The 14,498-nt window shown below is 39.2% G+C and overlaps 2 protein-coding genes across 5 annotated transcripts in view; one reads left to right on the forward strand and one right to left on the reverse strand.

Moving 5' to 3' along the window:
• LOC129730816 (40S ribosomal protein SA) overlaps positions 1–14,498 on the reverse strand; it is a 441,656-nt gene that overhangs the window by 97,493 nt on the left and 329,665 nt on the right. The window lies entirely within an intron of this gene.
• Positions 7,547–14,498, forward strand: part of LOC129725250 (serine/threonine-protein kinase PRP4 homolog) — a 44,379-nt gene continuing 37,427 nt past the window's right edge. The window contains exons 1-2 of one of the 3 annotated variants that reach the window (XM_055681272.1): positions 10,192–10,444; positions 10,523–10,628. In XM_055681272.1, the coding sequence (XP_055537247.1) occupies positions 10,530–10,628 (99 nt within the window). In that variant the 5' untranslated portion in view covers positions 10,192–10,444; positions 10,523–10,529. The other 2 variants (XM_055682100.1, XM_055682945.1) reach the window with 2 other exon arrangements.

Consider the following 14,498-nt stretch of genomic DNA (forward strand, 5'->3'; position numbering starts at 1 on the left):
ATTAGACTATACAAACTAACTAATTTTGTGTTTTGTGTTTTCTTGGCAGTATAAGCAAAATAGTAAAAGGGGATCAAGTCTCCCCTAACAATGAATAATATGTGAAATCCGTCATATCAAGCAAAGACAAAGTGAAGCGTTGAGCTCAGAGGTAAGCTGAGTGAACATCAATTCAAGTATTCAAATTCGAAATAATCCTAACCGTGTTTTATGCCAGTAAAATTTTGATAATAAGCGTTTTAGAATCTCTCTGTTTTTTTTTGCCAATTGACGACAATATATTGTGGATATCTGTTAGAAAACAACGAAAACAATCATTTGTTTTATTACCAGGTACTACAAGCTCCCGCTGTTATCCACCAGGCTCACTGCTAGGCTAAGAAAACAAAACCACTTAGACTATTCCAGCTACAATTTGGATAGTACTACTGCAAACTCGTTGCTAACTCCCGTTCTTTATTTCCTTCATGGACCAACCTAAATAGTTTATATTTATCCGCTTCAAAGAATAAGTCACGGCGGCAGTGGTTTAACTACGGCCACGATGATTAGGTTTTTTCTTACCTCCTCTTCGTTTGAATAGACCTTCCATTCGTCAGAATTTTTGCGTATAATTAAGCCTATTCAGTAACTCGCTCCGAATGCCAATCAATCAGCGGAAATAAGCCTCCGGTGTGCGCACGTTAGGCAATGCCAATCATCAAAGTAAACATATCAGCCAGATTCGCGTCTCGCGCTGTTCCGAATGTCTTCATTAAATTATCGAAAACCATGTTTTTAGACTTCTCCTTTCCCATGACCATTGCCATTAGATGGGGCTCGAATCTATACACAAGGAAGTGTGTATTTCTGCACCAAGCAAATGGTTGGTGCAAACCCGAATATAACCTTCAGAACCGCCGGTTTGTAAGCGCTGGTCTAATCATTGTGATTTGATCATGACTATAAATAGTTTTGGATCTTGAATGTTTCGTCGGTTATCTCTGAGACGGACGATATACCTTGCCTATCGGCTTGATGCATAAGAGGTTAAACTTCTGAGTCTTTCGTAAACGAGGAAATCTTATGCCTCTGCCATCTCAAATGTTCGTGGTACAGAATAGCACACTAACACAAATGTGGATGGATGGTAGCAATGATCTGCCTCTCGTATTTCATTTTTACAAAAAGAATATATCTCCTAACGATGATTATTTTACTTTCGCTTCCCCTGTCGAAAAACACTTCACTGCTGCGGAATCATCTGTGTGATTGCTAAAGAAAATGTTAAAGTTTTTCAATAACATATAAGTGCCCAGTCTTTCAAATCAATACTTGACTAGCCAATTCGCTTCTTTGCTGATGCATTGTATCACCTATAAATCTTCAACCATAGGTTTAAAAATATCAGCATATTAGACGCACGCCCAAATCAAGGCCAGTGCGAAGTATTGCCGGAGGCAGTCAGCGCGTAAATTCTCACGATTTTTTATATTATTAGAACTCATTCACAATTATCTATTGGCAGATGCGAGACCCCGCTGCAGTCACCTGATTTGACACTTCCAATCGACTTCTAATTACAATTCATAAATCGAGTGGTCAGCATTGGCATTTGCATAAATGATTATGCGATTTCTGCCCTACTGGCCTAGCGTTCGTCTGCTAGCGACGGCGATGGCGAGTGCAATCTATGCGGGTACCGGGCACTTTCAATAATTTATCACCTACTTCTCACACCCCCACGAGCACAGCCTTGTCCGCAACTTAGACGTGGCTGATTTCGTGAAAGTTCATTGAGAAACGGACCGCTCTAGTAAATATGGCTCTCCTCTTTTTGTTTCTATAAACGTACTACAAGCCATTAGAGGGTAATCAATTCAGCGAGTTTTTCGTAATGACCATAGTCCTTAAAATCTTGGGCCAGATATGCGACCCCGAAAATAAAACAAACCAGATAATTTTCATACTTCAGCTGTATTATACTATACAGTCAGGTTTTTTTACGCGGTTTTTTTACGAGTTTTTTTTACGCGGATTTTTGAATTAACGCGTTTTTTTACGCGGATTTTTGAATTACGGCGGGTTTTTTACGCGGATTTTTGAATTAACGCGGTTTTTTTACGCGATACCGCGCTAATTCAAAAAAAAATTCACGAATTTCCGAATTAACGTGGGTTTGGAACCAGAAACGTTTAAGTGTTTATCTAGTAAAAGACTTAGTCGTCTCCGCCCACCGAAAGATCCGGAATGACCGTCAAAGAGGACAATTGAATACTGTATTAAATACTGGTTCTAGAGTGTCTCGGGTTTTTTTTTCTAAAGCCCTTCTTGCTGGACTACTTTACGCGGATTTTTGAATTAACGCGGTTTTTTTACGCGGATTTTTGAATTAGCGCGGTTTTTTTTTCAGCGGATTTTGGAATTAACGCGGTTTTTTTTACGAGGTACGTATCCCCCGCGTAAAAAAAAACTGACTGTATGGCGAAAATAGAAAAACAACTCGAGAAAGACTGTGTGCGTATAGAACAATGATTATAATTATTAATAATTATTCATTACACATTTAACAGGGTGGCGAAAGCTTGGAAAGATCTGAAGAATCAGAGAATGTTATGGAATTAAGTTTTCGACCAGGGAAATCAGGGAATATCAAGGAAAACTGGAAAGTAATCAGGGAAATTTTTTAAATCGAGATGCGTTTTTTTAAACAGCCTCTTAGTGCTATAATGTATTTTTTTCTGAATAAAATACTGATGCGGGACCTCTACTGTTCGGTTGCATACCCGACAGAATTGGGATTTCAGAGTTCCGTTCATCTACGTTGCACCTTTTTGTGCTGAATACTGGATGTCATGGGAAATGTCAGGGAAATTAATGTTATATTTCAGGGAATATCAGATAAAATCAGAGAATTAAGTTTTGAAAACAATTTTGCCACCGTGTTTTAGATTTAATATTTTTTTATGAAATCCTTTAGACCGACAATCAACCGAGCCTAATCCTTTCTACTAGAGATGGTCGGGTACGGGTATTTTTACCCGACGGGTTCGGGTCGGGTTTCGGGCAACGCCAAAAAATATTCTACGGGTTCGGGTCGGTTACGGGTAATTAAAAAACCAAGGCTTCGGGTTCGGGTCGGGTACGGGTTTGAAAAATTCTCAATTGGTCGGGTACGGGTAATTCAATTTTCGTGCATTGTGAGAATTCAATTTTTATCATTTCAAGCCTGGGTCTTTTCTTAATGTCGATAATCGGTAAGATCGGAGAGAAAATCGCCCATCATCACTCAACGAGAGATCGCCCAATACCTATTCTGACAGTTGTCGGCAGTCTATGCACCAAGGGAATGACATCATGCTATCGCGTTCTAATATTAGATTGAATAGTAGTTTTTCATAACTCTCAGGAAAACCGCGGAGCATTGCACAGTGGGGCGACTTAATACAAATGCTTGCCAAGTAAAAAAAAAGTGTCGATAAATACGACAAAAATATGGTATATACTTAATTTTTGGGTGCTGAACACGAATCTCCATTCCACTTTTTATTTGGAGACGTTCATAAAGCACGTGACTTAGTTTTTCATGATTTTTTAGCACTTCTCCCCTAACTTTTTTATTAAACAAAGTTATATGATCTTTAACCACAAGCAACGCCACAGGGCGTCCTCTTTACAAAAACAGCTTACGTAGTTTCTGCTCAACTCCTCAAATCAACCAAATTTCGCAAAAAAAAAATTGTTTTTATAAAAATTAAAACAATATATATTATAATAGGTAATAAAAACTAACTACAAATCAACTTTTTCTTCGAGGCTAAAAAAAATCAAGCTATCATTGAAGCTGCAGAGCGTTTCAAAGTAATAATATATTTTTTTTAAATATGTCAAAAAACGTCAGTGTGCCGAGTTTTGAAAAGTTATAAAAAAATCAAATTTTATGATATTGCACCCATATTTTGGACTTAAGCACATAAATATTTATTTATTTATTTATTTATTAATTTATTTAATATCTGTTTTTTATTGATTTTTAGAATTTATCAATGACACCGAATCTATACTCAAAATTACAGGTTTTTGGCAAATGCAGTGAATTATCAAATTTTTCTCAAGTTATAAACTATATTAATTTTGACCTTTTAAAATTCGTTTGACCCTTTAATGTGTTTATAAAACTCGTCGTTTATTTTAAACTTTACCAGACATGCACTTTTCATAGTGGACCGATTCCTTATAGTGGACCACCCGCCTGAAACTCTGGGTTCATTATCATTCGTTCACACGCACACTCAGTTCTAGCCTGGCTCCGGCCATCATCTCGAGAAACCACATATGACAATCAGTGCATAAAATGTACGAGGTACCCAGGCATGTTGAACAAAAAAAAAATTTAAAAAAAAAACCAGGACGGGTCGGGTACCGGCAATTTCGGCGTTTTTTTCTATCGGGTACGGGTCGGGTACGGGTAGTTAGAATAGATATTTCCCATACCCGACCATCTCTACTTTCTACTTACCATTGTGTGGTACTCAGCAACCGTCCGTCTCCATCGAAATGAATACGAAACCTGCTCCATTTTTATAGCTTCTTTACTATCACATCAGCATTTAAATGGAAAGTATGAACACAACAGCTGTTGTTGTGGCACTAAGTTTGCAAAAGAAGTTTCAAGCAAAAAAAAAATAAACGATGAAGCCCATTAAGTGTGTGTGGGCCTTTGACCGCGACCACAGGTCGCCACGACCTTGTCGCAACGCTGGTCACCATAAAACAAGCACCACAATGCAAAGAAGCCATCGTACAGCAGCAATGGCAAGTCATGCGACGTTGGCTACTCCTAATCAGTCTGTTCAGGGTAGATGGCGCAAGTCTGTTCCGTTACTAATCCTATCGCCGGAGCCTGACACAGTGAAAGATGCTTTAGAATCCTGTACATCGGAACGTGCGTCAAACGAGAATTCGTAAATCCCGCCAGCACGTGTAATCGAGACAAAGATTTCCACATTGTTCCTTTTGCAAACTTTTACTGCTAACTGCGGCACTTGGTGTCATCCGGCTGTAGCACATATCGCGGGTATTATAGGTTTTGTTCTGTTATTTTGATTTCTGGCCTCGTCGAGTGCGTGCAAGTAATGGCTGGCGATAGATCCTCCGTTCGTCTACGAATCATAACTATTGTGGTTATCGGTGTCGAATTGTGATTCCAAGGATCATGGTTCTCGGGTGCTGCGACATTCTAGGACATCTGTTTTCCAGTTTTTGTTTAATTTTGCATCTAATCTGTATACAACCTGGGCGCGTTTATTTCTATGCAGTGGTACCTGACCTGGTGCTGGGCTTTATTCCAATTTTTCACTAGCTTTCCGTATCATAAACAGACTACTAATGATGCGACTTGGTTTTCTCTTGATTTCAGCTTTGACGGCTCATCTCGCCGCAGGAGGGAACGATCAAAACGCTCGCACCACCGCCGCAGTCCGGACTCAAGCCGTCGGCGGAACCGGCACCGGGAGGAAAAATCCTCACGACGCCATCATAAGGATCGGGAACGTAAAGAGAGGGAAGATAGGACCCCAGTCAAGGTAAAATATTTCCATTTTTCTACAGAAAAAAAAAACATCAATCCACTCTCTCCCTCACACCGACACGATTTTTTCGGGTGTGTGCGTGCAACGATGTGCCCGGCAAGCAGCCATAAGCAGTGTAATCGGGAAGAACCCAGGGAGGGAGACGCGCAAAACGTTTCCTCGGGTTCTCCTATTCCTGCTGTGTACTACTAATACTAGTAGCGACAAAGCGTCCGTACTAAACTGCCGCACAATAACGAGAGTATCTTATCTGTACCATATGTACAAATCAATGAGCAACTTGGTGGTTATCAACACGGTTTCGCGAATTAATTACGCAATAGTAAAATTAACAAAAGAAAATATGCTATGTTCAAAAGCTAGGAGAAAACCCAGTATCATAGATAAATGAAGTTTGTAAGATGGTACCTAATGCGACACCAGTCGGAAAATGGCCTAAACTGAGACGCATTGCATGCAAGTTTTCCTCTAACTTTATACAGACCATTATCGCTTTCCTTTTTTTGCATTTCCATTGGCGTGAAAACTGAACTTTGAGCGTTGTTTACTGATTGCCGAACTTACTTCGCGCATGCGTCTTGGCTTACCGAACTATAAATAAAAATTTTCGTTGACGGGTTATATCGATGTAAGTGTGTATGTGGTGTGTACTTTGCGTTAGATTCTAAATCTTGTGAGCGAGGCAGATTGCGTACTGATAGGTGATTTCTTTTCGCTTCTTCAATGTTCGTTTTAAGAACGTTTGTTTGGCTAAACTTTGCACGGTTAATCGTTAATACTCAAAAAAGGGATATGAGTAATCAAACTTTATCAAAACAAAACTACTATAAATTGTTTAGTTCACACTACTAAATGTCCTCTTAAAACTCCCAAACAGAAATTCCGATGAAAGTATTTTACCTGTTTTTAAACGTATTTCTTGCTATAATTTACGTTGCGGATTACCTATTTTTTAAACAAAACATACGAAAATTATATTTACTTCGATAGTGTTTTTTCTGTAATTTCAGTTCGATCTAGTCATTTTTTGAAAGTATTTTAATTTGCGCTACGCCATTGTAATCGGTCCTTCGGATGTTATGTGAAAACAAAAAAAGTTCTTCCTGTAAACTCCCATTTTTAATTATTTTTACAATGAGCAATAAACGTATGTTAAACATTGTGGTACATATTAGGGATTGCTTTTAAAACTTAGTTTATATTCATGAAAAAATGACATATATGCATAAAAAAGAATTCGCTCTATCAAAGGATGATCGAATCAGCCCAGTTGCGATCTGCTGTAATTGTTTTCACTGTTCACACGAGCTATTAGAGCATAACATATCGCATGTGTTGCCGTATGAGTTTGATTTTATTGGAAGGAATCTTTTATGAATGAAACAGAAAAATAAACCTAAATCGCACTAGTAGCCCGCACCACCAATAAGAGCAGGAACCATGCGTTATATAGTGACAGAGCACCCTCGTTAGTTTCGCTCTCGCTGACGGTTCGTGTGAGGTGGTGAATCGTTTTCAATGTGTATTTGTTGTTGTTGTGGAAGCTTTCCCCCCAAAGTGAGAGTACTGATGCTAGGAATTGGACAGTGATCTCATTAGTTTCGCAAATTCGGTCGCGTGTTGACGATTAAGAAAAAAATTCAGGTTTATCGAGTAGAAAAAATAACCGTGCTTCGCTTATGACTCCTTTCATTTGTTGTGATGGATATTCGAGCTCTGTGATGACATGCACTCTTCTGTGTGCACCGCCGCGAGAGAACAACGCATTGGCTAAGCGATAACGCGAACTAGTTTGAATGCGCGATCGCGAGAAGTTCGTTTTTTTTTACGGATTCATCCAAGTTTACGGGCAGTTTGGGAGAATCGTCGAGTACGGAATTTCTAATTGAACCCGAGATATGAGTCAGTTCATTCCACATCAGATTCAGATTGGGGCGCAGTAAAAATAGTAACTTTGTTTTGCTTCTCTATGTTCTTCAGACGGAAAAAAAACTTGTTGCAGCTGGACGTCAATACCGGTCTACTGTGCCAAATATTAAATAGTAAAAACCGAAGCTAAAACGATTCGGTTATATAGGAGGTTGTTGTGGATAACCTTGTGAACAAGATTTAACGGCACAATAAATCGGACACACCAATCTACCAGCTGATCGATTAGACTAGATTCAGTTGCTGTTACATGATGAAAAAACACTAACCGACTAGACAGTCACTGGTAAAAAAAAGGAAATCTATATCAAGTCAGTGGTTTATTACGCGTTATTAACTTCAGGAGAAAATCTGTCAATTTACGAAGACAAAGTTCACTGGTATTCCGTTGCTCACGATGGATGTGACTCATTCTCCAGGACTTTTTCACTTCAGTCCTCCCCCAAACTCTAAAGATCAATCAAAGCTCTTTTCTGTCGTTGACCGTCGCTACCACCGTTATTGACTTCATCACAACCGCAGCCCGCGTTTTTCCTTGTGATGTGGCAACACGTTTGATACTGTTTGTGTTTTGAGGGGCTGCCAAAAAGTGATCATCGCGCAAAAGAATAAAGGGTGCTCAGGTCGTGCGGTTTGAAAGTCAAGTTCGATTTCACTGTTGGTTGACGGACAGCAAAAAAGCCGGTGACCCTCCGCAGGGGTGTCGTCAGGGTTTCCGAATACTGTCAACTGCACGTTTGCTGATCTCCTAATGTTAAATACAACTACGACATTCTAAATCAAACAACTGCGTCAAATTTATGTATCGAATACTTTTTTGACTGAATAGTTTAAATATTACTATTCTGATCAACCTTATTAAAACACGACTAAAGTTTTCTTCCTAAAACTTAGTTCAGTATATGCAATGGACGTTTCCTTACCTTTACAAATGGTTAAAAATTCATAAAATAACGATACTCGACTTAAGCGATAACCTGAGACACAAAAAGAATAATAAAAGAATCTAAAACCATGGTTTTTGGAACATCAGTATTTTATGATGTTTTCATAGAAAAATTGAAGTTTTCATAGAAAAATTTTAAAAATTGAATTGATCCCCCCCTCTTAAAACTCATTTTCACAAGAACATTCTCAAGAAGAAAAAAAGGTTTTGTTTCTCTGCCCCAGCCAACATGTAAATTTTCTCGAAAAAATCAAACTTTTTTCCATTTTTTCAATGTAGTTCCAATCTCATCTCGTAACAACACCGAAATTGACCTGCAAGCTACGTCCCAGCGAGGTTTAATATTGGTCTGCAATCAATGTGCATCGCAAATTGGTCTTAGTGGTTGTTTCTTTTTTTCCGCCGCAGCTTCCTCAGTGCGCTCCGTCACTCGTGCGTTTACAAGCTAGGCCATCGCTGTTCAACTGACCGGATCAAAATTAGCAACATCCACAATGGCGCAAATGGTTTATTTTTATCGAGAAAGAAAATATATTCAAGTGCTGCCCGTTCGTGCTCCCACTGTTGCTGTTGTTATTGTTCTTGTTTTGACACCCCCATATTCAACGGTTTTCGAAAGATGCCACACATGATCATCTGGATGAATTGTAGGGCGCCTTTAGCGGTATGCAAACGAATGTTCTAGTCAGAGAGTCACTATTGCCATAATTAGTTTCAAATCTGCTTTATGGCAAATATTTATTTGGTACAAAATTGCAATCACCGTTTACTATCGGTGCTGATAAGCTTGGAAAACTCACGTGCGAGGTTTCCCAAACCTCTTCTAGTGTGACATTCTTGAAATATTATAATCTTGTTATTACTATGGCGTGTGTTTCGCTCTCTCAATAATGATCTCCTGGGAGACTGTAGAATTGTATCGTTCGTAATAGAACAGCTTTTTTTACCGTGTGCTACTCTCCCAGTCAAATACTGTAACCACACGTCAATCCAATTTTACTGTAAACTTACTTGCCAAATCTGTAATATTTTCTTTCAATCGCGAAAAATCTTTTCACCCCTTGAGCTAAAGGCCATTGAATTTAGAGAATTCAAACCCTTTATTTTCGCTCTTGCTCTCGGACATATATTGAAAGAGTTTGTACAACTAATACGCAATCGTCACTGGTTTTCTCAACTCACATTACTGAATCTATCGAGAAAGGGTTGGAGCCAAACTTCATAGAAAATCGGCAACGAAAATCATCAAAATACAATTTGAACGGAATAACACATCCAACAAGGTGGTGTTTTTCGGCTGTGGGGAGCCGTGAAAATCTTTTTTCTCTTTCTGTGTTGTTTTAAAGCGTAAGCTTCGTCGCCCTCTCACTTTTTTCCACTGAACGTTTTCATCATAGGTATTTTTAGCCGCCTATTGAAGAAGAGATTCCCTACTCGATCGTGTTCGCGCCGGCCTGCTCGCGACGAGCTGCTAAACTGACCACCGCCACCAGTGGGACAACGGACGACCGCTGGTCGGGTCTGATGTCAGCCGCGTAGAATGAAAACAACTCGATTGCGTTAACGAGTGATCTGAATTCGGTTACGCGAAGGATCCGCGATTCCCAAAGAGCAAGGAAATTAAATCCCACCAAAAAGGCACTCGAAATGTTGTAGTGAACCAAAGACGGAAGAATCCTTCGCGGAATCGAAAGTTGTGTGAGTGTCATTTTATTCTCGTTGCCGAAGTGACAGAAAAAGGTAGATACGCGCGAAGAAGTTGGAACTTTTCGATTTTGTGCCCGTCGCCAGTTTCTCGTAAGATTTGGGGTCAATAACAGTGTATCTTTTCCGCCCGTTTCTGATCCAAGCCGGTTCGGGTTTCCATTTTCTGTCGACGACCAAAGTGTTGAAGTGTTAGATTTGCCGCGTAGACAATCGGCAGCAGCGAACGAAGAAGAAGAATAAATATATAATTATGTCCACACAGACGGCAGTGAAGATTCCGCCAGCGAAAGCAGTAAATAGCGCCACTTTGGCTGATCATTATTGTAACCGATGTTCGACTAAAAATGTCATTCTTTGTTGTCAACCGCAGCATCAGAATGGATCGACGGCAGCAGCAAGTGAACCGACAAAGAAGACGGTCAAGGTTACCGAAAATCTCCCAACTACGGTTGTTTCCAACGCAACCGCTTCTACCCGTAAGCATGGTACCCCGGTGAGAAAAACGGCTAACCATGATCCCAATCATGCCAAACGATCGCAATCTCCAGAACCACACACTTCGTCATCTTCTAGTTCCGAGGAAGATTCGGGTGAAGGTACTAGCACCAGTAGCAGCAGTAGTGCCAACTCCACCCCGGCTACTACTGCTGTTGCTGCCGTGTCTACCATACCTGAACCTCCCACTGTTAAAGGAAGTGGTCCCAACGGAGAACTGACCCTGAAGGATATTCCTATTTCGGGGATTTCCTTCCAGGAGGTGTTCAATCCGGATCACGAAGGCCCCCCGCACACAAAGGTCATCATCTACAGACCGAAGAACGGCAAGGGACAACCAACGGCGAAAGTCATCGTGACCAAGGTTTTGTCTGTCGCTTTCTAGAGTTCCGTGTAACTTCGATTATGTTGTTGTTTGCCTGCAGCCAAAGTCTTTCGGCAGTAATTTCAGTGTGTTTGCTCCCCTCGCCGTTGGATCTGGTATTGTCCCGGTCGCGGCGTGTGTCTCTGTACATCATCTTGCTGTTGTGATCATTTCTGTCTGTAGTCATACTGTTGTGGCTAAGCGAATGTGATATTAGCGGATGGATGGATTCGCATTTCTTTGTGTGTAAGCGTGTGTAGATGCATTTCCTCCAGACTGTTTCATTGACTGTATGGACTGAGCTTACTGCAATAAACTTATAAACAGCATAATTACAGTTCATTCTCTGGTTTTAGCAAGTCATTCGAGAAGCAGATGGGTATGCAACCATTATTTTTTGTATTCTAGAAGGAAATATGAAATATTACCGGGCACTCAGATTTACAAAAGATTGTACGCGTAATTGTAACTAGTTTCCAGATTTTCCCACAATTTTACCCTTTTTTATTGCAACTACAAATTATATATAAGTGAATAATATTTAACTGCAATTTTAATGCCTTTTGCCATTTATTTCTGCATAACAATTTTTTTTGTTACAAAATATTTTTATAGATTATAAAATAATAAATATTTGTTGAACGGTACAATGTAGAACACTGGATCGTATAGATAGTTTGCGACACCGACAAGGATAACAGATGCATGAACTATATTAAAATGCATTAACTGAAATTTGTCATTTTTCGGCTTAAAATGTGTTTCTTTTAATAATTCGTCTATGTGAATTCTTATCATGAATTTAAAAAAATGTTTACGCAAAAATTGGAATTTCAATCAATGACAAACAGATTTCCTAGTCGATCTGTTAAGAGCACAGGAGATTTTGTTGAAAATATGAAATCCTCGAGGGGTATCACTACTGACGAGATAAAGGTTTCTTTTGATGTCACAGCACTCATCCCGAGTGTTCCAGTGAAAGAAGCTATAAATAGTTTGGAAGATTGGCTTCTTTCTCAACGATGTGACAACTCTTGGAAAACTAAAGTACGTATCCACTTATCACGAAAAATCAAATAATGGTCGCAGTGGTCAAAAAAAAAGTATTCACTTGAAGTTAACTCTACTTTGCATGGGAGACAATTATTTTTCATTTCGTAAACACTTCATAAACAAACAAAAGGGGCACCGATGGGTAATCCTCTTTCACCTTTCCTATGTGAACATTTTTTGGCACATTTGGGAAATGAACTAAAGGAAAAAAAAACTCCTTACCAGATCAGTGGTGGGGGTAAGTGGATGATATTTTTTACATTTTAAAACAGAGGGACTTATAAAGGTTTTCAGAAATGTTGAATAGTATTCATAAAAACATCTGGTTTACTTTGGAAATTGAACAAAGGCTGAACAGGCTCCGTTTTGTCGTCCGTTTCAGGAAACCCACCCATACAAATAAGCACTTCTTACCACATGAAAAGGCTGCTTTTTACCATATGATCCACCGTATGGAATCTATACCTCTGAGTAATGGAGGTAAGAAAAACGAAATGGAATATATTTTGAAATTGGTGAGCAGAATGGATATAATAGAAGTACCATCCAAGCTATTGGTGATAAAAAGAAACGAATCCAACATAGGGAATCTTACACAACACTCACACCGCTAACAGAAGATCGGGAAAGAGTAGTTGTTGAATACGATGATAATTTTACACGTAAACTTCGTAAAAAATTTAGGAAATTTTGCATAGACATTATCTACAGTAGTAGAAATAACCAAATCAAAACAAGATTGGGTTCTACTAGAGATAAAAATGACAAATTTCATAAAGCAGGTGTTTATAAAGTTGCATGGGCACATTGTGACAAGGTTTATATAGGTCAAACCAAAAGGAATTTAGACATCCGGTTTAGAGAACATTCTTCAGAACTCATAAAGGCTAAAAAAGACGCTGAACAGAGAATAATAACTCTCCTTTTCGAATAGAAAAGGTGAGTTATAATTATAGTCGAACATATTTTTCATGAAGATCACGCTATGACTATCTACAATATTAAACTGGTTCGATCCGTAACATACTCCTGGAAATAAGTTGTCGCAGAAGGTTCAGAAACTTGGATAGACATTTCACTTCACTTCGTTTTGTTCAAGTGATGGAATTATTAAGTAAAGTGATTCAAAAGTGTGTGTTTACGCAAAGATCTGAGTTTAAAACACTGATCAGGCCGTTATAAAAGTTTTGCAAACCTAAATTTAAATGAAATTCGGTTTAGTTTCCAAGCGGTACATGAACCTTTTGTTTTCAAAACGTATTGCTATAGATTTTCGAATTTTGTTCGTAGCATGAGAATTTCACTTCTCGAAAAAAAATACTCAAATTCAAACTTTTACCCCGCAAGCGGGGCAGAAGTACGCAGTATACGGGGCAAAAGTTCGCACTGTATGGAAAGTGTATTTATGCCTTAATAAATTAAAATATTTTTTGCTAATTTTGCACCGATTTTTTTTTTAGTTGCGTTTGGACGGTGCCCCAAAACAATTTTCCAAATCCTGGAAATCCGGTTTTCTGGCGATATGTTCCGAAACTGAGAGACTTTATGAATATCTAGACAGATTTTTTACAATTATTGGTACAAAGTTCATTAAATTGTGTCATAAATTTATGATTCTGGGTGTCTTGGTGATATGCCTCGAAAATGGTCCTTCCAAAATAGATTCCACTGGGGCTTCTAGAGGCCAATATGGGTATTTTCGGAACCGATGATCCTCAGTGACCCAAAAATGACCCTAGACTCCATTTTGGATTCGAAAATGGCGGCTTCCGGTTTCCGAAAAACAACCATAGTCGAATACCACCAAATATGGGTATTTTCGGAATCGCTTTGATGCTGAGATCAAAATTTAACTCCAGAGGATATCTTTGACTTCAAAATGGCAACTTCCAGGGACGACCGGGATGATGTTCAGAAACATTAGAACGATCCCAGATGCCATTTTGAATTCCAAAATGGTGACTTCCGGTTTCCGGAAAACCAAATAAAAGGGCCGAATACCACCCAATATGAGATGATGCGCAGAGACCAGGAATCACCTCCAAATGCGATTTTCAAATTCAAGATGGTGACGTCCGGTTTCCGGAAAATATCCAAAATTGACCGAATACCACCTCATATGTGCTCCTTTGGAATCAGAATAATACCAAGAGACCTGAAAACGACTCCATACGAACCGGAAGTCACCATCTCGAAGTTTAAAACGGCATCAGTCGATTTCCGATCTCAGGGCATCATTTTAATTCCAGAGAAACATATAAAAACATATATTGGGGGGTACTCAATCATTTTAGGTTGTTTCCGAGAAACCGGAAGTCGCCATCTTGGAATCAACAATGGCGCATGGGGTAATTTTATGCTCTCATGGCAGCATCTCGATTTCGGAAAAACCCAAATTGCCTGGTATTTGGCATCATTTTGTTGTTTTCCAGTA

This window comes from Wyeomyia smithii, chromosome 1 (genome assembly GCF_029784165.1).
Source record: "Wyeomyia smithii strain HCP4-BCI-WySm-NY-G18 chromosome 1, ASM2978416v1, whole genome shotgun sequence".
In the NCBI taxonomy this organism is placed as follows: Eukaryota; Metazoa; Arthropoda; class Insecta; order Diptera; family Culicidae; genus Wyeomyia; species Wyeomyia smithii.